Consider the following 27,266-nt stretch of genomic DNA (forward strand, 5'->3'; position numbering starts at 1 on the left):
CTCTGCTTTTCCCTTCTGCAAAGGGCATCAAAGAGCACTTGGATATTGGTAGGTTCTTCTATTCATCTGTGGGTGGTTTTGCCCTCCTTTGCAGCCTGGCTGTTCATCCCTGTGCCATTTCCCACTAGGAACTGGGGCTCTGGACTTGGATATGTTTTAGGTAAATGCAGTGGGAGTCAGTCATTGGGAGTTGTTGTCTACACAGAGCTCCTAGACAAGAAAGTCACCCAATATTTTTAATACATTGAACTCATGACACTCAGTATACACATTATGTGCTATTTACATATCCACACTTCCTTGAAGTCTGTGGTACCACAAATGCATTCAAAAATATTATATTTCTGCTTCAGTATCTCTCTGAAGAGAAAAAGAATTAGCAACTTCCATATGCAGGATTTATTGTCTCTTTTAAGAGGTGGTTGTAGCACAGTTGGGATCACACAAAAATCCAGTGCTAGAGTATAGTACACATTTTGTAAAAAAACCTGATCTCTGGGGGTGAACAGTCCTCTGGCAGCTTCGGGATCCCATCCAGCATTTTCAGATTTGGCAAACTGGAGAATACACTTGAAGAGAGACAAAAGGAAAATAGAAATGGAGATAAATAATCTTGGGAAATTCTGAGAACAAAACAGACATTGATAAAAACCAAACAGTGGATTCAAACATATCTAAAACAGATTTGTGTTCTTGGAAATCTTGATGTGTCATTTGTTGCAGAATTTATCTGAAAAGGAGCTAATTAAAAATTCCCAGGTTTCACTCTGTTGCACAAGTTTGACATCCTCAGACTCAGTAAAGCATTTCAAGTATCTGTCTTCCAACACTGACAGTGAAAGTAATACCAGAGTAACTTCAAATAATACCAATATTTAATTGCTTCAGGAACTGGCAGGATGGGGAGCAGAAAAAAATTTAGTAATTATTAAGAAGTGCTTTTCTTCTTTTGTTCTCCTGGACCTTTTGATATACAAATAAAAGTGAAATTCACCATTTCTAATTTCCTTTTTGCTGATATCTGCCTTTAGAAAGCACAGGCATCACCATCACCCTGCCAAAGGGATGTCTACAGGACTAAAGGAAAAACACACTGGAAACTCAGAAAGGTTTTCATCAAACACTTTTTTTAAACTTCTCCTTTCTCTTTCAGGAAGAGAAGGGAAGAGATTTCTCCCATCCCAGACATACTGAAAGGCTTATCTTTAAAATACCAACAATGCCTTTGGAGGTGGTGACATGACTCTGTAGTGGGAAAAACAGACAACCACACAGATTTCTGAAGAGGGAGACTTAGAATAAATTATCTTCTCCTCTGTTCTCTATCTTGTATTTAAATTTCCAGCATCTGAGGCAGCTCTGGCAACACAACCTGCACTGAGTGGGGTGTTCAAGGCAGGGCATCTCCCACAGAGCTGCCAGGGACAGGAGACAATCCACAAAAATCAAATGCAGGGAACTCAATTTTCTCTTGCTTTTGCTCCCATCTTTCAAGACATCCTTCTGATTCCATCTCTGACATGTAATGCAATTTAGACTCCTTGCAGAACACGAGGGATGCAACAAGACTGAGGAGAGTTTGAGTAATAGGTTGTTTCTATTAATAAAAGGAAATCTAATTTGTCTGCCCTACTCACTGCCTCTAAACTTGATCCATGAGCTTAGTTCAGATCCAGAACTGCCAGTCATGTGATTAGAAGCCTCCTAGACAGCTTCTGGATATTTTGAGGCTTTTATCAGATACTGACCCATGGTCCTGGAGCATTTTGGATCATTGAATCTATGGGAAAATGAAAAGATGCTTCTAGAAAGCTTATTGTATTTGAGATCCTCTCCTTTTAAACCCTCTCACAAACATTTCTTTGTGTTTCTCAGCTTTGCTTAGCTGTTGGACTTACAGTTGTCTGTATCTTGCTTGGAACTCACAGGGATTCCTCTTGAGTGTGAGGGATTCAAGTGGAGTGTGTCTGAAATCTGAAATTCCACTTAGTGTCCGAATGTTATTTTCAGCAAGAGATAAGTGCTGGATCTGAGGGATCTTTGGCAGCTGTTTGAAGGATGTGAAGTGGTTTTTATTGACATTTAATTCTCTGCATCTGTAAAGTACAAAGTGCATGACATCACTATCACATCTGTGACAGAAATACCTGTAAGCCAACACAGGGGTGGATTTTATACACTAGTTTTACATTTGTGCTATTTTGCCTACCCATGGACTGCAAGATCAGATCCCTGCACTTTACACTCTGAGCCTTCTTTATGTTGTACAGTGAATGTGTATTTTTTTACAGTTGTCAATATTACAACTCTTCATCCACTTAAACAGCAGCAGAGGGATTGTAAAATACAATTGTCATGGTCGTGCTTGGCCTCTGCTTGGGTCACATTCCACCATCTCTTCACAGGGATTCCTTCAGTGTCCAACAACTTTTCTGTCTGCAAACATCCCTGAACTTCATAACACTCATTAATTACTCCCCAGGAGTCAAAGGGACATCATCTGTTCTCCTCACTGAGTGTTTCCAGCTTGGGGGTGACGTGAACTCAGAATACACTGATGGGCTCTCAATGCAACACTCCCCCAAACTGGCATATTTGCCAGTTCTCAAGAGTCTGTTCCAGCTAATACTTAGCTAAGTAATAATTTTGGTTTCTATGATGTTGCATTAAAATAGAAATAGGACATTTTGTCTACCTTGGCAACCTTATGGCACTGAGGTCTGTCAAAGAATTATCCACCAACCAAAGCTTTTCCACCCGAATTAATCTTCGGAGAATCCTCTGGAAGTTCTCCAGCTGGTAAGGATCACCCAGGTCCTGGAATGAAAGGTTCAACTCCTGGCAAGGGAAAAATAAGAAAAATAATTTGCTTTTTTCCTCTTTTTCTTGCTTTCTAACAGCTATATAATTCAATATTTTTAATGTCAGAATTAGTTAAAAGGTGGATCTATTTTATGATGCTGCTCTTACAACAATTGCCAGTGCCAGTTGCCAAATTCACCTCAGAATCATAGTGATGGGCTCCAGAATTCTTTGAAAATAAGGAAAGAGCTCATCCTTTAAGCATGAATTTTACTGCCCAGCCCTTCTTTGAGTGGGGATGGCAGTGTGTGTGTGTGTGTGTGTGTGTGTGTGTGTGTGTGTGTGTGTGTGTGTGTGTGTGTGCACTGGGTGGGGAAAGCAGGACCAGGCAATCCTGGCTCATTGGTTGGGCTTCCAAACTCCTCTGAAACCAAAGTGCTGAGCAGCAGCCAGGTCTTAATAATCACAGAGCCATGGGATGGGATGGGTTGGGAGGGACATCAAAGATCATCTCATTCCAAGCCCCTGCCATTGGCAGGGACACCTTCCACTGGACCAGGCTGCTCAAATGAAACCCTGTCACAGTGTGGGATTTTACTCTTCTGGGTCACAACCCAAATAACAATATATTCCAGTTCCTCTCCCCTTGTAAAACTCCTCTGGTTTACAATGTCACGGTGCCAAGAGGAGCTTTAAACCTGCTCCCTGCACATTATTATTTGGCTTATTTACAACTACAGTACAAAATGTTAATGAGAAAGTTTTACAGCACAGTTTTCCCAGTTCTCTTGCATCCTCTTTTCCCATTTCTCTGTGTCAGTTACTTGTTTTCTTTGTTTCAAGGTAAGTTCTTCTCTTCTGAAAAACAGCTCTTCCTCTGAGGGCCCTGGTGAGAGAAAAAAGATTTACAAGAGTGGATGTGATATGGAACTGGCACTTGGTTACCTGCTGAAAGATTATATATGTGGCTGGGAAGAGATCTGTAATGAAGAAATGTATAAAGTGCTATAGGTGTGTGGGTTTCCAGGCCTCTAAGTTATAAATTAATGGGAAGATTTTTCTACCATTTCTGAGCCAATAATTCAACAGGCAATCCAAGGTCCTGAGGATTTGGCACATGCTTGGCAAATGTCAGTTCTTGTTCAGCTCAGAATGAAAGCTGTTGTTCAAAAAGGATCTGAGTTCTAAAATCCTATTTCTCTATATTCTTTCACATGCTATGAGTGAAAGGAAGCCTTTAATTGTTCTGAGAAAGGAAGATGTTTGCAACTTCCAGAGCACTGACAGCAACTGCAATGGGGTCATGTCCTCAGAACTCATCTGTGTTAAGAATGACACACATTGAAGACTTAAATTCTTAAGGTCTACTGAAATGTTTAGAGTTATGGACATCTTAAATTCCTAACTAAAGAAAGGACAGGGTGGAAATTTTCCACTGTTTAGTGCCAAACATGCAAATACTGCATTTTGAAATCCATCTTTCATTCTCTGTCCTTGAGTGTGTCTGTAGATTGTAGTGGAGCCAGTAGAGCCTTAAATCACAATACATGTGCCACTGTTTGCAGGACTGGATTTCTCTCCTGTTTTCTTTTTTGGCATGTGGGTATTGTGTTCTGAACAACAATTAAATGTTAATGAACTTTTGAGAGAAGTGACCAGCACCATATTAATGCTAAATATTGTCAATTTGCAGTTCTGGCAGTTGTTTCCCATTTTTTGAAATTACAAAGGATAATTTTTCAGTGATTAAAAAGAGCAAGCATGTACAACATGGGATGAAATCCTGCCCCTTTCCAAGTGAATAGCAAACTCCATGATTTCAGCTCCTGGAATTTAGGCATGTACTCTCTGAGTAAATAGAGTTAAGGCTTAGATGTGGATGTGTCTTTTTGCTCTTCACCTTCTCTCACTCGGGGACAACGGAGCTGATTCCCTCGAACATCGTGTTCCTCTATGTCAGTCCAGCCAAGGTGCTTGAAGGAGTCAGAAGGAAACTTAAAAAAAGGCAAAATAAAGACAGAAAAGAATCAATAAAAGCTCTTCAGCTTCTGACATTGTATTTTCTCATATTTCTGGCCTTATTACAGCAGAAATCCCTCCAGTTGGAGCCACATCCCAAAGCTGGGAAACACTGTGGGAATTTCCAGCTAAGGATAGTTTGCCAAAGCTCATCCTGGTTTACTTCTACAAACTGGCTCAAAGGTTGGAGAGCCTTTTCAGGGCTTGTTATCCCCTTGCCTCTCACATCCAGTTTGGGGCACAGATCCCTGCCCCAGCTGACAGCACAGCACAGGAGCTTAGTTATGATCTGCCCCAGCTTTGGGAGAGAAAAGGAGGCAACAGAATCAGCTCCAAAGCTGAGGAAGAGATTTCTGCCTTAGCTGTTCTTTGTCATGTCTCTCTCCTGTAAAACTGCACTCAGGCTGGTAAGTCAAACACTTACTGGGGAAGGCAGCCCAGAATCCCAGCTCTGCCTGATGATTCCTCTGGTTTGGGAGAAAACCCATGGAATTGTCTGTGTATGTCCCAGGATGGAGCAGCAGGATGAAGGGGATTTACAGAACTTTTCATTGCCTGTAGTCAGACCTGAGGAACTGAGAGGGAGATGTTAAACCACTATTGATTCTGTCCAGAGAAATGCAAATTGTTTTAGAAGTACAGAAAATACTGAGGAGCAGAGGCAGATTTATCACCAGGCAACAGCCACACAGTCCTGAGGTCAAACCAAAGGCCATTCCCTCACCTCTCACCTGAGCAGTGTTTACTTACCAGGCTCCCAGAGATGTGCCCAAACATCAGAAAAAAGGAATTTACTGGCAGTCTGTTAGAAAAATTCAGTTTTGGAGAAAATGAGGGATTGACCTTTTTCAGCAGCATGATGTGACCCTTTCTACCCTGTACAGCCCTGCTTTTATGGACCCAGGTTGGATGGAAAGATCCCTCAAGCATTTATTTTAATTCCTTATATACTTATACTCCTTATATATATATTCCTTATATATTTAATTTATTCTGCTACTAATATTAATATATTAATTTTAATCTGTTGACTATGTCTTACAGGTATATCAAGGATGCAGAGAAAAGTTGAATTTAATTCAACAGAGTCTTCAAATCCTGGAATCACTGAGGCTGGAAAAGACCTCCAAGATCACCAAGCCCAACCTTCACCTCGAAGTTCTGCTTTTGTGCTTTTTCATTCCTTTTCCCTAAGAACACTTCCATTTTACATCCCCCAAATGAGGCAATTCCTCCAACTGAGCTTCAGAGGGACTGAAGAGTTTGCAGACTGGCAGCTGCAATTCAGAAGTTTACCATGGAATACTCTAAAAAACCCTTTAATTGAGCGAGTGTGTGCACACAGGGCTGTAATTTGCCTTCACTGCAGAGGCTCAGGGAGCTCCTGCCAGGAAGGCTCAGCTGGCAGGAACAACTGTGGAAAGGAGCAGGAGGGAGGATGGAAATGCAGCTCTGGGATGGGTTGGGTAGAAAGGCAAAGGAGTTTCACACTGAGTGGAACAGACAAGTTAAACAGAACACCAGTTCAGAGGTGCAATTATGGGTTATTGAAGAGACATGTGCTGTTGACCTGCCTGTGATTCTGTTGCCTTTTTTGAGCAGCAGCAAAGCCCAGAGTTGCATCTTTGCTGCTCTGGCCCAGGGGTGCTCCCATCCTGCCCAGGGCAGCCCTGACACCCACAGCTCCTCCTCCTCCTCACCCTTATGGGTAAAACTTGCTTGTGATAATGCCAAGGTCATGGGTTCAATCCCCTGTGTGGGCCATTGACTTAAGAGTCAGACTCGAAGGTCCCTGGGGATCATTAGAATAGTCTGATAACTCAGAATAGTCTGTGATAATTATGGTGGGATGTACTGTATGGTGGGATGGTGGGATGGACTGTAGGTGACTTCAGGAAAGCTGAGGGAGCTCAGCATTTGGCAAAAGAACAGCTATTTCCTATTTTTTGAGGTCATCTCGAGGCAAACAGGCCATTTTCAGGTGTGTGTGCTACAGAACAGCAGGTGCTCACACACACAGCAGCCCTGTGAAAAGAGGATTTACACTGGGCCAATATTAAAAAAAACCCCAGAAAATAAAAAGTACTGGGAGTTCTTGTTTAGCTCTGTCTTGGTATTTGTTCTGCTTCCTTATGTGTTAAATGAGGTCAGACCAAAGAAATAGGTAGAAATTCTTTTATATTTAAGAAAAGGATCTGTTATTCTTCTCAGTTTGGAAGTGATTTTTTAGAATGTATTCAAATGACTATTTATAACTGCAAGACTTTTCCAAACCTGCCTTCCTCTCAGCCAGAAACCTCCTCCTCTGCTGAGACAGGAATACACACTCCCAGTGCCTTGAAATGTGGGAGAAAACATTTTAGCTGAACCATTTAACAGGATACCTATTCTGATCTCCTGGCAGAAACCACTCACAATATTCTGTATTTGGGATAGAAAAGAAAACCTAAAGCTCCACAATTAATATGTGATAGATCTGACTTCTCTCATCGGGTGGGGAGTGAAATTTCCATGGGAAAAAGTGACAGAAGGAAACATTTTTCATCTCAAAACTGCCTGAGTTTAATAAGCACCAGGTGGACCCTGACAAGGCACAGGAGATTTTTCTGGAGCAGCAAGTGCCACACTACTTTTCTCTCCCTTGCTTTGTTTTCCTTCCTCTTTTGCTGCGAAATTGATGCAAAAGAAATGGCAATGAATGAGGCAGGATGCAATTCCAAGCAATTACTGATCACACAATACATGAAAGGAACAAAATTTCCTGCCTTGATTGTGAGGCCCTTCGGCTGGATATGAATCTCCAATGACACCTCTGGGAACAGCACACTAGATTATGTCAAGCATTAAGGGAAAAAAAATTAGATTCATGATGTCTGTCCAGGCTGAGTCATTTCCTCTCACTTCGCCTGCAGTGAGAAATTGGTGGTTATCATAAATCATGGGTCTAAATTCTTAGGAGAGAAGAATTAATTTCACTAATGGAAACCCTCTGTGGCAATAGCATTCCTCCATTCTCTCACTTTTTTGGGGTAGGGGGAGTATCTATGTTGTATTTTAAGTAGAGATACTTGACTATATTTTAAGAATTCTATAAAAGACTTGAAACTTTAAATGGTACTGGGGTAAAAAACCTTGTCTGTGATTAACTTCTAATTTCTGAGGCTGCCTCTCAGTTAGTTCCTAGCACAGCCTCAGCTTTGCCAAGGTAGAAAATTTCAGAGTACTCCAGTTAAAATCCAACCTGCAATCCCTCCATCTGCTCCAATTATGAATTCTCCCACCTGACTCGAGTTGCCAGGCTGGGAAGCCAAGCTTAGCAAATCTTTCTGGCTCTCTCTCCAGTCAGTGGAGATGAGTGGGAATGTCCAGATATTCCCTGCCTCAACCCAGCCCCGGGGCTTTTTATTCTCAGCTGCAGAATCACCACCCACAGGATTTCACAGGTTCTGAGAGCACACCCAACTTCAGGGCATCTGAAGTTTGAGGAGGAGAATCCCACCCAAAGTGCCTGAAAAATGTTTTGAAATAGAAGGACTTCTGATCACTTCAAAAAAGCTCAGGGAAAACATTCCCTTCCATGAAGCAGCATAAGAATATACAAATCATCTGAATAACTAAGAAAACAAACATACAATTGTACTAAACAATTCTTAACCAGCACCTTGAAGTCTGGAGTGCTCCATGTGAGCTGAGCAGAGGTAAGAGAAAGTACTCATGACTAACCCCATGGATTTTATGTGTTCTCCTCAGTGGAAGTCCCAGTGGGAAATTAAGTGGCTGAAACCTTTTGCCAGCTGGCAGGAACGAGGACAGAACAGCTACTGCATTTTTCAAAACATGACTGATGAGATAGAAAACCATATCTTGGAAAATCCTGCCCTGCTACAGAGCTCCCTGATCCACGTCCCACTTCCCCAAGACATCAGTGCCAGTTGTGAGTCCTGGAACTCTTCTCCTCCCACTGACACCTTGAGCAGGTTTTTCCAGCCCCAAGATGCTCTAAGTTCCCTCAGAGCAGTGCAGGTACATCTGAGTGCAGGGGACTTTCTGGGTAGAATTCACTAAAAGCCCATGGAAGACTTTGAAGAGCTACAGCTGAGCTACTTCTGAAACTGCACCGGGGAAAGATATTCCGAGTGAAAAGCTGAGTGAAAAATCCCTCCTGTGTATGTTTTAGACATTTGGCTGTTAAGAAAGGACTTGCAGTCAAAAGACTCCTTTCTCCTGATAAAATGGAGCCTCGATAAATAAACATCTGAGGCTGCACAGCAGAGGTTCAGCTTTGCCTCGCAGCAAATGGAAAGCTCAGTGGAAGAGGAGGAAAGATAAAGAAGGTTGTAAGCGAACTCTTGCAGTTGGGATTTCAAAGGCTTTTTGTCCTGGTGTTTTAAGCAGTTTTGGGGGCTGGTCCAGCTTCCCACAGTCTCACCCCCAGCTGCTTTTCATGAACCAGCAGCCTCGAGCTGGCTCTGCTTTCCCTGCAGATCTGAAATGCCCTTGATAACAGATCTGGGAACAAGTAGCAGAGCTATTCACACTAACTCTTCCCACATCCAGAGTTAGGATTCCTCCAGTGCCTGCTACAGCTTCACATCCCACCAAATCCCAACCCATGGCTGCTGGAAAGGGCCCTGCTCCCGAGTGGGTGATCTCAGGGAAGGCTGCTCGGGGTTATTTAACAGCAAAGTACTCCAGGTTTGTTCAGTCCTGCTGCTATGGAAGTGAAAAACGTGGATTGTTCTACAGAAACCAAACCAAACGAGTTTTAAGATCATCTTTCAGGAAAAGAAAATTAAAACTAAACCAAAGAAAGAAAGAAAAAGGTGACAAATCCTCCCAAAGCAAAGGGTTCTTATCACTTGGTCAGAACTGCTGATTTTGCAAAGGCTGCAAGAAGCTGGTTCTGGATGTGCCCAAACCACTTGCCCAAGTGGCTCTTTGCTCACAGGATACAAACTCCCTGTTATTTATGTTGTCCCACTCAGTGGCACATGCCAAAGCCCATCGCCAGAAGTTTCCTCACAATTTCTGGAGGTATTAAAAGACACCAAACTCAGAATTTGGGCTGTTCTTAGTTCCAAATACACCCAATTTTGAGCTCAGTAGCAGCTTCGCTTGTGTGCAAACATTTATTATGAGACCTCTCTGAGCTTAGAAGAGTAGAGGATGTGGACACTCATTCCATGCTCTGTTACTTTTCAATTATTTTTATAGGAGTTTTATGAGACATTATGCAACATTTTGAGGCAGTTTTTGAGCATAACTTCGTGACAAACACACCTGTAAGTTATGGCTACAGAGCATCCTTGCTGTTAGTGGTAGCATCAATTATCTTGCTTTATGCATCATAAAATTGCCCCCCCCAAAGACATAATTAACATAATTAGGTCCTATCACCATAATTATACATACCTAGCATATTAACTAACATTTTCTTCTTGGATAGAAATTCCATATCTCATTCAATGTTCCTTTCCCACATTTTTACAACAAATTAGACATTTTTGATGGGCCAGCTTTTGCCTTTCAGCAATCAGCCAATGGCACCAAGAGAAAAAAACCCCACATTTTAATTCTTGTTTTCTCTGCACCACAGTCTCCATTAGCAATACAGGCTGGCACATTTTAAGAAGACACTCAATCCTGTAACACTATCTTTGTTGTCAAAGCATGTCAAGCTGTGCAATGACCACAGACACGGCTCTCCTTTCACCCTCCTACCTTTCAGACATGTCTTGCTGCTGCATCAAATCCTCACATCTTGCACCGGGCTATTTGTCTGCAGCCAGAGTTATCTGCCCACCTCTGCCCCTGCCCAGGGAGGGAGATCCAAAGCCTCTGTTGAGGGGTGACCTGCCAGGATCCTGCCTGGGGCTCTGGATTCACTGTCTCCAAGGAAACGCTGTCACCTCGCAACGCAGTCACGTTAGGAGCTATTGTTACCAATCTCTTAAGCACATCAAACAAATTGTGGGCTGCTGGAGCTGGTGTCAATGAACTGCCTGCCCAGAAGGCGCCCACAGACAGGTGGGTGATACCTGTGGAGGGACACGTGATCATCCGGAGGAATCACTGGGCTGCTCACTCCGCCAACTTCACTTTCCTGAATTGCTTTCACAGTTTTGCCCAGTTGAAGTTAATATTTTCTTTGCCTAAAAGACTTCCTGCTTCATTAAGGGCTTGTTAAATGCCTTATTAATTTATCAAAGAACTTTGGATGAAATGAAAAGATGTAAAGAGCCTCATATTTTACGTAACGTTCATGAATGTTCTCCATGGGCTCCTCTTCACTCTGTTGACTGTTCTTGCCTCATTTGAACATGCTCAGCCATTTAGAAATAAACTTTCAGGATTCCTTCTTCGAGTTTGCAGCTGAGGATGAAAACAAGAGACTCTTCTCTTGGTGGGAGCCAATAGATCAGTTTTATGTCTGTTTTTATGTTGTATCTTTCCTGAAACATTAAAGGTGTAGATTCTGCGAATCACTCCAGTGAAGCAATTCCCTTGAAAATGTGTTTGATATGATGTTTATTTGGCTCACCCAGACAAAGTGCAGATGCTGGCAGGGTGCCACTGATGGAATTGCAGCCCAGGATTGTTCTGGGCACTGGGTGGTTGCTGCTGAAGTTTACAGATGGCTTTTAAACTCCAGCAGTGGTTACGGGACCCAGTTTCAGTGGAAGGTTGTAATAGAGCACTCAATCACGCCCTATTGATCGGCATCTCTGCACCACAGGCACAGCTCCTGCCTCACTTGAGCTCCTGGGCTCTCACTGAAAGAAGAGGGATAAATAAGTTAAAATCAATGTGGAAAAAAGAACACAATCCGCTCTGCCCGGGGATATTCAGCTGGAAATACCATATAGTCAAAGCCTCGATGGTTCTGACTTCCCACCTTTCAATTTCTCCACAGCAGAACTACTCCTCATACTCCCTTTCCCTCATATTTCTTTTTTTATCTTCTCCTTGGCTGTTGCAAAGGCTGATCATTGTAAGATTTTTCTGTCTAGAAAGGCCTGAGCTTTCCCCACCAGCGACAGGAGGCTCCGAAACATTCCCTTAGAAATTCCACAGGCAAACTTTGCTGTGCCAGTAAAGCAGAGGAGAATAATGGTTATTACCCAACTTCAGCTCCTGTGCAAAGGTATCCTGTGGTTCCAAACGTTGAATTGACAGATGGTTCTGTGAAATGAAACAAAGTAGTCATTCCACACAGGTTGCATTAAAATTTGATGTGGCAAGAACCGAGTTTATTACGGGCTGGGCAGGGAATGGAGTATTAGGGATTCATCAGGTCACTTGAACATATCCTTTCTCTGCCTGCTAAGAATAAAAAAGTTAATGTCTAAATCAAACAAGGCTGTAATTTGGGGCCATTCTACTTACCATTTTTCCTCTCTGTAAAAAAATGAGAGGTATTGGTTCCCATCACAGCCTAATGGGCTCAGATCTTCTGTGGCAAATGCATTCCTCATAAAGCCTGGGAGGAATTATCTCTGTGCTATTCCAGAGAAATGACAGATTTTCCACAGTGTCAGCCTCTCCATTATAAACACTATTTTTCACATCTTTACAATCTGCCTATAAAAATGTGCTTGTGACAAGAAATTCAGCAGCATGTCCCAGCTCTGCAAGAAAGTCTTTGGCACTTCATCCAGTTCTGACCCAGAGTTTTGTCTCTGAAATGCCCAAATCCGGGGTGGGAATCAGACTCAGCCACGTGTGTCTCACATCTCCAGTCCATCAGGTGTTTCCCTGGATGTCCTGCAGGTGCATAAATATGTATGAACTGGCCAGGATAGGGCTCATCCTGAGGTCTGATTATGACAGAAACAATGCCAATTCCTCTGACTGCTGCAGGCCACCCTCTTGTTCTGGGCACCACAGAAAGGCAGGAAAAGAGAGTTTGCTTCAGAGAGTTTGCACTTTAATTGAACAGAACAGACAGACAAAGAGTAGGAAGAAAGGAAAGAATATTATCCCACCTCTTTTTATACAGAAATAACTGAAATGCTCAGACCATGAAATCCTGGCACTGTGGGAGTCACCAGCAAAAATCCTGTTCCTGTGAGCAGGGTCAGCATTCCCACAGGATTCACATGGACTGACTCCACTGAGGCCAGACTGGATGAGCAGTCTGGCTTTAAAGGCTGCATGTCAACAGCTGAGTGTCTCTGAGCTGGCATTTTGTTAATCATCATTAAAGAATACTTAAAAATCATTTCTCCATGATAACATTTTTCTGATTTGGGGATTCAGCAGCTTGTACAAATTAGTCTGTTGATGTAATTTCATGTTCTTTATGTAAAATATTTAATTTACTTAGGTGATATCAAACCATGAAGTTGATGCCACCAGTAAAATCAGATCTAAAAATTTTACAACATTTCAGCAACAGCAGAAAGTTAATTTCTATATTGATCTTACCTGGTTGGACCATGTGAAGGAATCCATGGTTTGGTGTGGGATGAATCAGAGAGAGAATCCCTTGGAATGTCTCTTTGGTACCACCTGCAGGGACAGTCACAGGAAGCACTGGAGGAGGAACACAATGTGAATGCACAGGAGATGAGCAGGCACAAGTTGCACAAACTAAGGGGGTATTTTGCTGAGTTGCCCAGGCAGCACGTTGCTTTCTCTCCTGCCCATCCAGGATTCCACCAAAATATTCCACTCCCCCTGGCACGACTTGAAGAGCATTCACAGGGAAAAGCCAAATCCAACAAAATAAAGCCTTGGGCAGAAGGAGAGCAGAGTTAGGGAAACTTTTCATCAGGGTCACCAGACAAAAAGGAACTCACAACAAGCTGCATGAATAATTGAAGTGAAAACTATATATATGTCTGGTTTTCCAAGGTGTTACAAACCCACGGATTCCAAGAGGGTTGGAGGGGCTGTAACCAAGCAACAAGCACTGAAATTTGGTTCTCTCTTCTGGAACAACAAAGACCTTGTAAGTCATAGTGACAATGTCTGGCACTGAAGATCAAGCCTTCCCTTGATTTTCTAGTCTTTGGGTCAAACCATAAGAAGAGATGTTTATGGAATGAGGAATGCAATTTTTATTTGGAGAGACTAATTTCAGTATCAATATCTGAATTTTCTAATAAAACGAAGGTCAGCAATTTCTGGATGAATTAGATTTTATCTGACACTAAACCAGATCACATGTGAGTTATATTTTGAGATTTTCTTTTTTGCAAAGTTTCTTTTAAAAAAGAATATTTGGCATAACTTTCCTTTTCTTGCATTTGGCAACTTACCTGTGCAAGTATGAAAGAGGAATCCTGATCACCTCCCCAGTGCAGTGGGTGGCACTGACATGCAATACTGATTTATATAAGAAATAATGGATGTATTTTCCCTTTTACCTTAAAGCACAGCTTTTTATACTGAATGAAGTCATTGCACCCTAAGCCACAGATGCTCATAAGCTCATGCTAAGCCTTGTACCCTCACTAATAATGCCACTGAATTCCACTGGGGCAGAATCCAACCTGGATGTGCACATGGGAAAATCCCAGATTTCTCCCAAGAGAGTGGACCTTCCCCTTGAACAGCTCATGGTTTGGAGCTCACTGAAAGGGAAGAACAAACTGCTTCCATTTTAAGGAGTTCTCTCTCAGCCTCCACTTGTCCAAGTGCCATTCCTGCCTAACCATCCAAATTTAAAGCATCTCATCCAAAGCTGCCAAAACAAACAAGAACAGGCATTTGCTGGAGAACTTGCTGTGAGGTCACTCTCATTTCCTCCATCCACATCCTTATTATGAATCTCATGTTTCATCTCTTCATAACTTAATTGTTAGCAGCTCCCGATGGAACACAACATTCATTAAGCACTTCCTAATTTATCAAACATAAGTTTCATCAGGTAATTTTAATCGTATGACAATCATTCTGAACTCATTTTGATGTACAATTTCCTGTTGGAGCCTCGTGAGCCTCCTTTTCCCCTGTGTTGCTGGAAGCAGCATCTCTGCTTATTCTCCTCTCCAACTTCCATCATTGCAGATGCCACGATATTTCCATAATTTCTTGTATTTCTTTATGAAACTGTTGTCAGCTGCTAAAGAGTTATGTTTCCTCTTTTTGTGGGGAATTGATGACCTGAATTATATTGAAAAATTGGTTTCATTTCATCCATTAAAACCCTCCCTTCCCAAGACTCAGATCTTGCAAATATGGGAATACTTCGGAGTCACCAGGGCACTTTTTTATTAAAGTGGCTTTACCAAGTTGTCATATGTCATTAGTTGAGAGAAATAAGCATAATCTCTTTAAGTAGGGAACAGGAAAGCTACTGCATTGCTGAGCCAAGGCAGTACAAATGACCCAGCTGTAAACAAGCTAAGAAAGGAGGGAAAGAACAGGAAAGCAAGGAAAAGCAATGCAGTTGAATGATAAACATAATTCAGTTGTTTAAAATTCAGAGATGCCTGTCCCCATTGCAGTCAAGGAAGGAACTGAGAGCTCTGAACGTGTATTTACAGGCAGCACTTGCTCCTGACGTCTCTGATTTTTTTTATCCCTATTCTTTCCCCAACTCTTATTGCCAAAAAAAATTAAGTTCAGATGAATGCCTTGTTATTCACTGTCTGCAAGGATAATAAAGATGTTCTGCAGCTGAGAGCAGAAAGCAGGGCCTCCTGTGATCATGGGGAAAAGAAGAGAGAAGTATTATGAGAAGCATCAACTGGTTTTGTTAAAGGTGTTGTGTTCATGCAGCTTTTGTCAGGAAATCCAAATAATTTGCTCCCTCTTGCTTTCATTTGAAAAAAAATGGCAGCCTTGTGTTACATAAAAAAAGGAGAAAGAGCCTTGATTCTCTCCAGTGCTTCTTTTATAGCAAGGAGACAGACACACTGTGGCTGTCCACAATTCCTGCATTTAAAGTTAGGAACAGGCATGGCCTGCCAAAAGAAATTAAATGTAATGAAAACGTGTTCCTGCTCAAAGACAGAGACTGCATTTGCTGTACCACAGCCTGTGTGTCCTCAGGGCTGCAGGATGTTCTCCTTCCAGCACCACTGGGGGCACTGGAGCATTCCTGGGAGTGATTTGTCATGGCTTTGTCCCTCAGCTGAGGACTTGGACCTGCTGCTGAGCAGGTGGGTCCCATCCCACCCAATGGGCACTCCTGAGCCACAGGCACTGGGTATCCCAAGGCACAGCTGCAAACACCTATTTTAAATCAGGCTACACAGCTGCAAACACCTATTTTAAATCAGGCTACTGACCCCAGTAGAAAAGGGATTCTGGACTTCCACATATTCAAAGACAAGAAGCATCTTCACCTGAGTGATTTACCTTCCCCTTCCTTTCCACAGCACGATCTTTCCAGCCAAGTCCTGGTCCTGTAGGACACCAAAGCTGCTGGTGGGGCTTCCCAGAGCCTGTGTTTGTCACCCCTGCTGTGGGCAGTGCTCCATCCGAATGGATTGGTCTTCCCTGCCAAGGGATCACTCAGTCAGGGATCCACTGGCTGCAATTGGAATGACTTCATCCAGTGCCTCGCTCAGCTTTAGCTCTTTTCATCCAAAATCCCCTCTGCAGACAGATCTGGATTTTTCAGAGGTTCATTCCCAACCTCCCACTTTTGCTTTAACAGGGATGAGGTGATAAAAGCAGCTGCTTTTCTTCAAGGGGAAAAAAAAAAGATTCAAACCTACTCTATTCAGTTCCATCCTGATCTTTGCACTTCACAGAGGCTCTAAGAGCACTGCTGGCCTACAGGGGCTATGAAGGTGCTGTTAAACTGCTTTATGTCCCTCTATTCTCCAGCCACAGACCCTCCAGGCCCTGAGTAAAACCTTTAACTATACCATGTTTCAGCTGCTCCACTTTGCTGCCAGCCCCATGCTGGGAAATGAGAATTTTCTTTCCTCCTTGCCTTGCACTGGGGGAAAAGAGGGCCCTGTTTTCAGCAGGAAACTTGCTGATGTTGCTCCTTCAGGCAAACAAAACTTGGTAAGAAAAGTAACAAGGTGCAACTGTCTCGATTAAGGGAGTTTAGTATTTCTGCTGATACCTGTTCTTTAATGTCTTCTTTCAAACCGGGTGGTTTTTGCAGTAGTGAAAGATGAGCAGCTGAGCTTCAGTGCTGCTCCTCCTCATTTTGCATTCTGCCTTCGCTGGTTTGGGGAGTTACTGAATACAAAATGAAGCTGCAGGAGTGTGTTTGCTCTACAGCCAGCAAGGCATGAAGCACTTCTTTCCACAGCTGTGGAGAACAGCCAGAATATTGCAGAATATCACCGGGGATGTGACTCAGTGTGTGACATTCAGTATTCCATTGTGTGACACCAGATGATTAATGCTCACAGCAAAACACGAGCTGGTTTAAATAAACAAAATTAAATGTATTTTTATGATTATAGAAGTGGTGTGTTATCTCTCTGAGGGAACATCAGCTGCTGCTCCCAAATGCTTCAGATTTGTCAGCGTGTTTTTAACTGCTTTGATTGTTCACTGGGTTTTCCTACCGCATAAATCCATTGGCACTTTGGCCCAGCAAGGCCAGTCGGGGATTTGGCCTGGAGTTTGGGACACAGCAGGTGCCTGCACATCAGCCTCAATCCTGTTTCATGGGCAGCAATTTCCAGCATCAGATTGTTCCAAATCAGCCTCACAAAGACATCACGAGACACGAGAGGGCAGGACCTCAGCCCAGGGCCAAACCAGTGGGATTGTCCCAACCCTGGCACAAGGGCATCAGACCAACTGTACCTGCTGGTCACTCACCAGGAGGGTTGTCTTTTCTGTTCCAGCAATGCTGTTTGCTGTGGAATGACTGGCTTGGGATGCAGCCAAATGGGTGGAAGAGAGGCCAGTCCCGAGTCCAGTGTGTGTTCTGAGATTGAGAACAGGGGTAAACATTGGTTTTATACTTCTCTGCCAACTGTGTTGGGGAAAAATGAGTCTTCACTGCTGTGTCTGTGCAGGTTTAGATGGTGTTACAGCAGCTGAGGTCACCAGCAGCACTACTGCTGACACAAAAAGCACAACAATGTCACAGACACCCCTCAGTTTATCAGATTGTGTCTTCAGATGTCTGTGCTCAGTGTGAACACACCTGCAAAATTAATAACCCCCAGGCTCTATTAAATAAATAGTTTATACAGAAACTCTAAAAAATAAGCAGGGCTTTGCAGCACTGAAGGAAATAGAAATGTAAAACACCCTTTCCACTTGAAACCCTTGCTCTGTGGAGTCATCAGGATGCATTTCCTGGGGAAACAGCAGAGACTTTGATCTGCCTTTTTCTTGAATGCTCTTCAGATTATCATGCTTACCAGGAAGGGTGGAAAATAGGCTGCCAGCTGGTTAATGGCCCTTCTGAAAAATAGCCTTCTCTGTTGCTTTTGGAAGTCACTTGTCATGGAACTATCATAACATCATCTCTGTACTCTTGTCGTCCATAGGAGGGAGCATATTTTAAGCAGGTGTTATCAAGGCTAAGAGAGCTTGAATTAACTTGTCTTGAAGATACTTCTTAGTGCACTGCCAATAAATCTGCTAGAGGGTTGTTCTATCTAGAAAACACATGCCAAGTAGCACAGAAGCAGCAGGTCAGGAGGGAGTTCTGCCAGCTCCTCACGTGGGGGCTGTGGCTCAGGGCTGGAGAGCTTTGCCGTGCCCACTGTGTTAAACACTGATATCCCTTTATTTCCCCAGGGTTCTCTGCCTTCCTCTGTCTGCTTCTGTTAATTCTGGGAATCCCCTGTGCAGTGGCTGCAGGCAGAGGAAGATGCTGCCAGCACTTTCAGGAGGTTGGAGTTCATCATTTCACTCCAGGGACTGAAGGAGAGGAGCTTATCCAAGCTGGTGACTGAGAAAGGAGGGGGCAAACAATCTTTGCATTCCCTTACAAGCATCCTGCACCAAGGAAAAGTCCTCCAGCCTCTAAACCAAGAGGCATGGAGTGGCATTATTGTTTTGCATTGCATTATCTTATGGTTTCATGCAGCAATAGGTGAGGTTTTGCTTACTTATCAAATACTGACAGGATTTGTCATTTCATGAGTGCACACACATGTGTACACACACAAAATACACCTTACAGGGTTTACATCTTGCACACTTATACTCTTCACCTTTCTTCTGTACTACCACTGGGATTAAAAGCCTATTTCAGATTTTCAGGGAAGCAGCCTAAAGTAATTCTTGCAAATGGGGCAAAAATTGAGTTCTTACTAATCCCACAAACTCACAGGCACGTCAGTTCCCACCCAGACCTCAGGATTCAGGGCACAGCCTGAAAGAAACCTGCACATGGTCCAAAGTGACTGAAACTAATGGCAATCCTTTTATGATGGACTGCAGAGGGATTTGGAACAGGTTCCAGGTGACTCTGACTAAATTTAGCTTTTTCTGATGATGCTCTTTGCAGTGAGTTTTTTGGACACTACATGGTTGTTACCTTGATTTAAACATTTAAAGTTATGGAATTAGACATTCCCTAATTTCTGTTCAGCTTGCAAAGCATGAAAGTGCAGCAGTCAGACTAGTTCTGAAATATTGGGATGATTTGCAAATAATTTCTGTTCAAAAAACCTGATGTGAACTTGTAAGCTGGAGCACAAATTCTCTTGTTTAGACCAAGGAGAAAATTCTGTGAAGGAATAATCAGTGGAGCCAGATGTAAACCAGGCATATTGACAATGACAAAAGCCCCAAATAAACAACCTCTTCGTGTCACACTGTTGGGGACAGGGAGATTTGACTCATTTTTTAGAGTCCAGACCATGATCCTTACAGGTTTCAGGGCAAGATGGACTTCTTGATACTTTTTATTTCTTAACAGGTTCTGACATATTTTATTAGCTCTGCTCAGGCAATGCTATCACACAGTTACCACCTGTAAGGATTCCAGCTTGGTTTCAAAACATGACCTGTAAATAGAGTAAAATTGTTAAACTATTACTGGGTCCAAACTCTTTTGGTAGTAGAATACTTGAAAGAATGGCTGAAGCTCATCTTTGTCCATGGGCAATTCCAATCCCTTAATGAGAACACTAAAGGCAGGATTCAGACAAAATCCAGATTTCCTCTGTATTTTTCCTTTCTTCTTTAAAAGCACTTTTAACACAAACACAAAATTGGTCTTCTGCAGGAATTTCCCATCACTTTGTCCAAAGGATCACTCTTCCATGGGGAAGACGTGTGTTAATGAGAGAAAGATAGTCAATTTGTAATCAGTAGAGCACCATTCCTGTTGTGATTCAGTGTGGCTGAAAAGACAAAGCTCAGGCACTGGGCTCAATTCCTGGGCTGCAGGAACAATTTCAGTTCTTTCCTCAACCAGGTCCTGGCAGACCTAGAATGTTACAATCACTACCTGTATTTTGGATAATACCTCTGCCTTTGCCACCTTTCTGCATTACCTGCCAGAGTGACTGAAGCAGCCTGATACCCCTCATTGCCTCACAGCCTTCACTGGTGCTGTGTTATTGTCTATAAACTGCAATTTCAACGGCATTTTTTAGGGCATTACTTTTGTCTATCTTTTTATTCAGTTTGCCTAATGCTTAGAGCAGCTGGTCCATGACTTGGGCTTTTAATTAGTGCTGTAAAGTGAAAATATTTGTGTGGGTGCCCTTGTAAGGCAGTGCTGTATAGAAGGAACATCATCTGAGAGGACCCGGAAGGGGGGGGTGACAGACGTGGAGTGTTAATGAGTTTCAAAGCCCCAACTGTGGGCACTGCCAATGGTTTCTCATGTGTAACTGTTTTACAGCCCCTCCCCAATGCCAGCTGGAAGGCAAAGAACCTGGTGAACCAAAGCACAGAGGTCCCAGTGAGCAGCTGGAGCCTCTGGCCCCCTGTGACTATGGCAGCTTGATCCAAACCCCTTGGGGACCACAGACAGCTTTCCAAGCTAAATTAATCTCCAGTTCCTCATCAGTCGTGCCAGCAGATGCAGAGCAGCTCACAAGGGAAGTCAATTCCCTTCTTGCTGGCATTATCTGAGTTACAAAGGTACTGTTTTCCTCCTCCCCAGCACTGGGTTTTGCAGGTAACTCATCCATGTCTTTCTAATACATGTATTTCCATTTTCCACTGTAGGGACAAAGCAAAGTTTGCCCAGTTAAAGGGTCAGGAACAACTCAAGAAGGAGCTTGTGAACACCACCTTTGGAGCAGGACTTGTCATTTTTAGAAAATCCTTGTAGGGACAATCTTGCTCCTGCCCAGGAAGAGAGACCCCCATGCCAGTGGTGTGACCTCCCTATGCCATGGGGGAACACCCTGGGAATCTGCCCATGAAGAAACTCCAGTGACACCACGTGAGGCAGCGAGGGAGGGGGGAGTGAAGAGGCAAGCAAGAGAGAACAAGAGAGTAACAGGAGCTGTATATCAGTGACTTCAACCCCAGTTATTTCTCTCATGTAGAAAAGAAATTCTATGTCTTGTTCCTGCACTGACTCCACAGTAACCCCAGAGCAGCTCTGGGGCTGTTCATGGAGACAGGTTGGAAGAATAACCTATTTCTGTTATTTCCCCATCCCAAGTACACAATGCATCATGCAGGCCAGGAACTGGACAAGAATTACCCTGGGAGTGATGAACTTCATCCAGCAATCCATTATCAAAGATTCAGAGTAAAGTTTGCAACACGAAGTATTTGGGGGTTTGTTCTGGTCTGTAATTATTAATCCCAGGAACCTGAGTCTAGCCATGCTCCAAACTCAAACAGCTCATTAATTGTGCTGAGATCTACATATACTTAAGTCCCACTCAGGCTATTCAGCTTTCCAACACTCCCATAGGATTGCTGTCAATAGCAAACTCCTCCTTAGCTCCTTAGGATAGAGTGACATCTTGTGGTTTCTACTTTTGTCCACCACTGACAAACAAGAATTAGCCAAAAAACCTTTGACTAAGTTTGGTTTTGTTTGTTTCTGGTGTAACTCCAAGATCTCCTTTGTTAGAGGAATATCATGCTCTGGATTTGCAGACACTGAGACAACAGTTTACTTTGCCACCATCAAGGCTTGTGCAAGGAGAGTGACAGTTTGTGCTTGGAACAGCAAGAACAACATCCTAATTCACACACCACCACCAATTCTTGCTTGAATGTAGACTCCAGAAAAACTATTTGGTGCTCCAAGTCAGACACAAGTGGGATCTTATCACTTAAATAAGTCAATCTCCAGCAGCAGCAGCACCACTACTGAGAGGATTCTTAGGGAAAGGACTCTCCAACTGCAGCTCTGGAAGGCATTCCCACCTGGGCTCCAGGACATGTGGGCAAGGATCATCCTTCTCATGCTGCAACTGCAGCTGCAGCAGAGGGATCAGAGTCAGTGTCACACCATGGCTCACACAGCACAATTAGAGATGTTTCAGTGATTTATTTCTGATTTAGCTTCCAACACAAAATACAAGTTTTAGGACTACACAGCTAAACTCACATATGAGCTTCTACTGACAAATTCCCCTCACCAAAAAAAGATCCAAACAAAAAGACAACATCATTTTGCTAGTTTTGTACTGGAAAAGCAAAAGAATCTTTGAAAGGAACGTTATACAAAATCTAGAGTAAAAACCATAATGGAATGGTATTCATATACCTCAATAAATTGGTAACCATACTTAGGATATTATTACTACTGAAAAGCAGCATTGTTTGAGACCCATCATTGTGGTCTACAACTAACATATTTGCACAAGTTGGAAAGAAATCAATTCATGTTGTTGAAAACCACATAATTCTCAATTTTGTGGAAACATAAAATGGCTATTTTGCATCTGCAAGGACCAGGAGAGCAGCAAGTGAAATCACCAGGGTTTGCATTCCTGTTTCTGCTGCTTTCCTTTGTGCCCACTCAGGCAATTGTCAGAATTAGATGTGGAATGTTCAGTTCCACATCATTCTACCTGTACCTCTGCTCAGTGCAGCTGCTGGGGAAGTCTGTGCACTCTCCTGGTATCCTGTACAAAAACCTCTGCCTGGCAGTTCTCCTTCCAAAATTCCACAGCTTTAGCTCAAACCTGTCTCCAGCCCTTCCCTTGCTAAGGAGCCATCTCTTGCTGCAAGGAACTGATGCAAAAACCCCATAAAACTGGTCAGGAAAACCTGATGGACTGAAAATAACCACAGCTTTTTTGTATCTTTACAAATCAGATGAACACACAAAAATTAGCCTGAAAAAAAATGTGATGGCTTAAAAATCAGGCTCCTGTAAGATTAAACCAAGAGATCCTCAGCACATGGGTCACTTCCACAGACATAAGGGGATGTTCACAGAAGTATTTAAATACAAAGAATCAGCCCTTGTATAACCCACATCAAAGCTCATTTTACCTGCAGTGAGACTAATTCTGTGTCTTGGTAAAACCAGTCCCTGCTCCTTGTGACCAGCCCTCCCTTTTTGCCCACCCAAGCAGAACATTTTCAGCCCAACAGAACTAAAACTGCAATCTTTGTCTAAATGTGAATGCAGACTATAGAACACTAAAGGTAATAAGCAACACCAACACACTGAGGAGCCTCATTTTTGAAACAATTGAAGGAGGCAGGGCTGGGAATGTGTTCAAGTGCCCTTTCTCCAAGGGAGCATAACCAACCTCCACAGAGAACATCCATCACACCCAGATCTGCAGCAGCAGTAGAAAAAACAAAAGACTGAAAGATGTGTCAGATTTTGGAAGTCCTCCTTGCATGAATAACTTTGTGGGCAGTATCTACATAGCCCTGAAGTGAATGAATGCCAGAGAAGCCCAGGGCTGACGTTCAGCCAGTGTGCATTTGTTCCCATAGAATTCCAAAGACAAAACTCCTACTGACTGAGAAGAAACCCACCTATTCTCCAGGGGTTTGTGTTGAAGATCTGTTTCAGAGGAGCTCCTCCCTCCTTTGCCCTCTCCTCTCTTGCTGTTTTAATAACTTCTGTTCTTTTTGTACTTTGCACAGTGAGGCAGGAAATAATTACATGCCTCTCTGGTGACAGTGGGCACTTCTCCTCCTCTTCCAAAGGGAAACACCAACTAATTCCCCTGCTAATATTCACTTGTGGTACATGTCATTCTCCTCTGTCAGCTTATTCTCAGGAAAAAGGTAAGAAATGAAAAGGATTATGTTTTTCCTTAAGACATTTATTTGCGAACAGAAGAACATTTTTAGACACTTAAAATGAAGGGTTTTTTTTCTTTTTGAGAAAGAGCATTCTAGATCCCTGAAGTGAGACTGTGAAAAGCTCAGGTTAAAGTGGAACAACCACAATGGGGAACAAAAATAAGTGCACACGAATGACTTTCCTACGCAGCTCTTGCAGTTGAGGCACACCCAGAGCTGCCCTGCACTGGCAGGGCTCGATTCATGCAATCAGAGTTCAGAGGCAGCAGCAGGAGGGAGGGAGGGGCAGTGCAGGAACATGCAGGAGCACCCAGAGAAACTACACTGAGAAGAGAACCACGGGGGAGACTCCACACAAAGTCTACCACAGTCAGAGAAGCAAATGCACTCGGCTCCATTTGTTCCATTCCCCCAGATCAACCAGCACATCACAGGCTGTTCACTGCTCTGACAGGAACAGGATGAGAGCACGTTGTCCACATGGAGCTCTCTGGCTCTAGAAATTACCACCAAGGTTTGCCATTTGCATGACTCAGAGCTGCACATTCTGCTCCTGTCTCTTTGATCAAGTCAGTCTTTGGACTGTAGAAAAATCACAAACAAGGGGTTTGCAGTTTTCTGCTTTACAATCCACTAGAACAAGAAACAGTTGTTGACATGTACACAACTTTATTTTAAGGACACAGCAATCACAACAACAGAAACAGAACCATTACTTTAATACTGTAAGCTTTCCTCTGGGAACTGACTTGCACACAGTTAGATCCAAAAGCGTTTGAAACAATATCTTGGGGGAAAACACAGCAAACCTTAAATATATTAACTTCAAACTTTATGTGCTTATCTCCTCTTTTTGGTAGCTGGTGGCAGTTAAAGCTTTTCAAAGTCATGGCCACTTGCACTCATTGCTTCAGGGTGCATTACCCTTCCCATGAACAACACGGTGCCTGTGGAGAGAGCGGGAAGGGAGGATGGAAAGGTGTCAGAACTGAAGGTAAATTGGAGGTGATGAGATAATGAGTATCATGATAAGCTCTGGAGCAGGTGGTGCACGACTTTCAGAGGAACATGTGTCTCAGAAACTGAGAGCCATGAGAGGCAAGGGTTCCACAGCAGAACCAATCCTGAGCACTTGGGGCTGTCTTTAGAAGGGTAACCTTCACAGGCCTTTTCCCCGAGAGGTTTCTAACCTTAGATTCCCATATTAGCAACAAGCTTTGAGTTGTTGGCACTTCCTCTGTCTCCATGCAATGACAAGGCCTCTGCAATGTTAAGAACTGCTCCAAATTTAAGTTGGAGATGAGAAAAAAGTTCTTTGCAGAGAGAGTGCTCAGGCACTGGAATGGGCTGCCCAGAGAGGGGGTGGATTCCCCATCCCTGGAGGGTTTTCAACTGAGCTTGGCCGTGGCACTGAGTGCCATGATCTGGTAAAGGGACTGGAGTTGGACCAAGGGTTGGACTTGATGATCTTGGAGGTCTTTTCCAACCCAATCCATTCTGTGATTCTATGATTGAAAGGGACCAGGTTCTACTCTGTTCTGATTTGAAGTTTTCTTTTTGGGGAGATTTTTGGATATTGAGTACGAAAAAAAGGCAGATACCTTTTTCCAGATCTATTTTTTGCCTAATATGCCTACAACAGCAAGGAAACTCTATTTAGTTTGGTCAAAAAACTCCCTCAGAGTTGGTATCCTGCCCTGCTGCCCTTGTTGCAGTTGGGATCAAGTTAATTTTCTTCCTAGTAGCTGGCAGGGTGTTGTGTTGTGAATTTTGCAGGAGAATGAAGTCACCCAAGTGACTCTGCCTGGCTGGACTGCAAACATTGCTGCAATCTAAATGGTTTAATAAACACTGGTACCTGTGCTGGGGACCTCCAACAGAGCCCCACGACCCTCTGTGAGTGCACAGCAATGTTCTGTCAGCCAGGCACAGCCACAGCACTCAGACAAGTTACAAATACGAACCCGAGGAATTCATCACTGCCCATTTTGCTGGTGAGGGCTGTTCTCATCCCTCACCTGCCATAGAACACTTGGAGAGCACAACAGAATTACTCAGAGCTGTAATATCTGCCCATTATGCAAATCATTTGGGGCTGGGAATGGATTTCCCTGGTCTTACTCCAGCCAAGCTCTGAGGGAATGCAGTGACTGGGGATGTTCAGGGCAGTAACACTGTGCTCTCAGAACAAAAATGGTGAATTTTCCTTCTCTGGGGTTTTAAATCACATAACTGTGAATGTTTTTCAGGGTTACATCAGATTTTGGTGCCTTATTTTGGAGAAACATTCAGAGTGCAGAGATGAGTCTTTCAACATCAGGTATTTTAAAGGAAAATGAATAGTTAAGGCAATGTCACAATAATTAATGAAAATTCACAACACAAGCCCAGTTCATTGATCCAAACATGCAATTTGCTTTTGAATACTTGATAATGTGCTATGAAAAATTCAAAAGAATCTGCAAAATTCTTACCTGTTCTTCTGTTTCTGACCAAAAAGAAGAAGGGATGGTCAACTATAACTTGGGGATACAGCACTGCCATTCTGCTGATGGCAATCATTCCTGTAGGAAAAAACAACACAGGCAACTTGTTAAACAGCACTGCACCTCCTCCTGCTCCTCCTGAGAGACTCTTGTGCAGCTCATGGGCAGCCACAAGTGCCACACTCAACCCCAAGTGCCACCAAGGCACAGCAGGACATTATTAGCTGAAAATGGAGGAGACCTGCAGAGTAATTTGGGCTTTAGGAATGATTAACAATGCAGAGTGGTGCAATTTCCCAGGCTGAGGGAGCAGCTTCTAAATGTGAAGATCCAGAACACTGAGAGGAGTTCCAACTCCCCCTCACTCCCAGAAAGGCTGAGCTGTTCCACACAGCCCCAGACTGAGGGGCACAGCAAAAGGGAACTCTCACCAATTATGGAATGTGCAACAATTAAACGGGCTCATCCTGCAGCTTTTATACTGAGTTCATAAATAATGCAGAGCTGAAAGTAAAACTAACTGAGAATCAGGCAGAATTTGACTCTCTGCTATTTTTATTTGGAGATGCATGGGTTTTTCCAGGACACTATTATTTAAATTCCAAGTGTTTCATTTAATTTTACATTTTCCCTGCACTGTTCAGAAAGACTCCAGCATTGCCAGGAATCTGTGTCCATATTAATGGCACAATTCAATCCAGAGCAGGGAAGAAATTCTCCCTTTCCTCGAAGCCTGGTGGAAATAGAGGCAATTAGAAATTACATGATGATACGTATTGGCTACTAATGTAACTTAATTTCAGTAAAACTATGCGGTAATTATTTAAACCAAACAACTACCTCCAGCATTAATAGGGGCCAGCAATGGTTTTGTATTCA

At 43.1% G+C, this 27,266-nt stretch overlaps 2 protein-coding genes across 3 annotated transcripts in view; both read right to left on the reverse strand.

Moving 5' to 3' along the window:
* Positions 1-238: 238 nt before the first annotated feature.
* On the reverse strand, positions 239-11,067 carry LOC139677050 (protein tilB homolog). Of its 2 annotated transcripts, none has more exons than XM_071566614.1 (7): positions 10,543-11,067; positions 5,246-5,396; positions 4,703-4,796; positions 3,627-3,688; positions 2,696-2,838; positions 1,899-2,096; positions 239-569 (listed from the first exon to the last, which is right to left on the reverse strand). In XM_071566614.1, exons 1-7 carry the CDS (start codon positions 10,566-10,568, stop codon positions 458-460), a joined length of 786 nt encoding a protein of 261 aa, XP_071422715.1. In that variant the 5' UTR covers positions 10,569-11,067; the 3' UTR covers positions 239-457. The 2 variants fall into 2 exon arrangements, with proteins under 2 accessions (XP_071422715.1, XP_071422714.1); XM_071566613.1 differs by having other exon boundaries at positions 3,570-3,688.
* Positions 11,068-22,162: 11,095 nt separating this feature from the next.
* Positions 22,163-27,266, reverse strand: part of SERPINI1 (serpin family I member 1) — a 49,351-nt gene continuing 44,247 nt past the window's right edge. Inside the window, exons 8-9 of the mRNA XM_071566846.1 lie at positions 26,376-26,465; positions 22,163-24,848 (exon numbers count right to left, since the gene is read on the reverse strand). Coding sequence (XP_071422947.1) covers positions 24,772-24,848; positions 26,376-26,465 — 167 coding nt within the window. The 3' untranslated portion in view covers positions 22,163-24,771. The remainder of the gene's footprint in view (positions 24,849-26,375; positions 26,466-27,266) is intronic.

The sequence above is a fragment of the Pithys albifrons genome, chromosome 11, assembly GCF_047495875.1.
Source record: "Pithys albifrons albifrons isolate INPA30051 chromosome 11, PitAlb_v1, whole genome shotgun sequence".
NCBI classification, from domain to species: domain Eukaryota; kingdom Metazoa; phylum Chordata; class Aves; order Passeriformes; family Thamnophilidae; genus Pithys; species Pithys albifrons.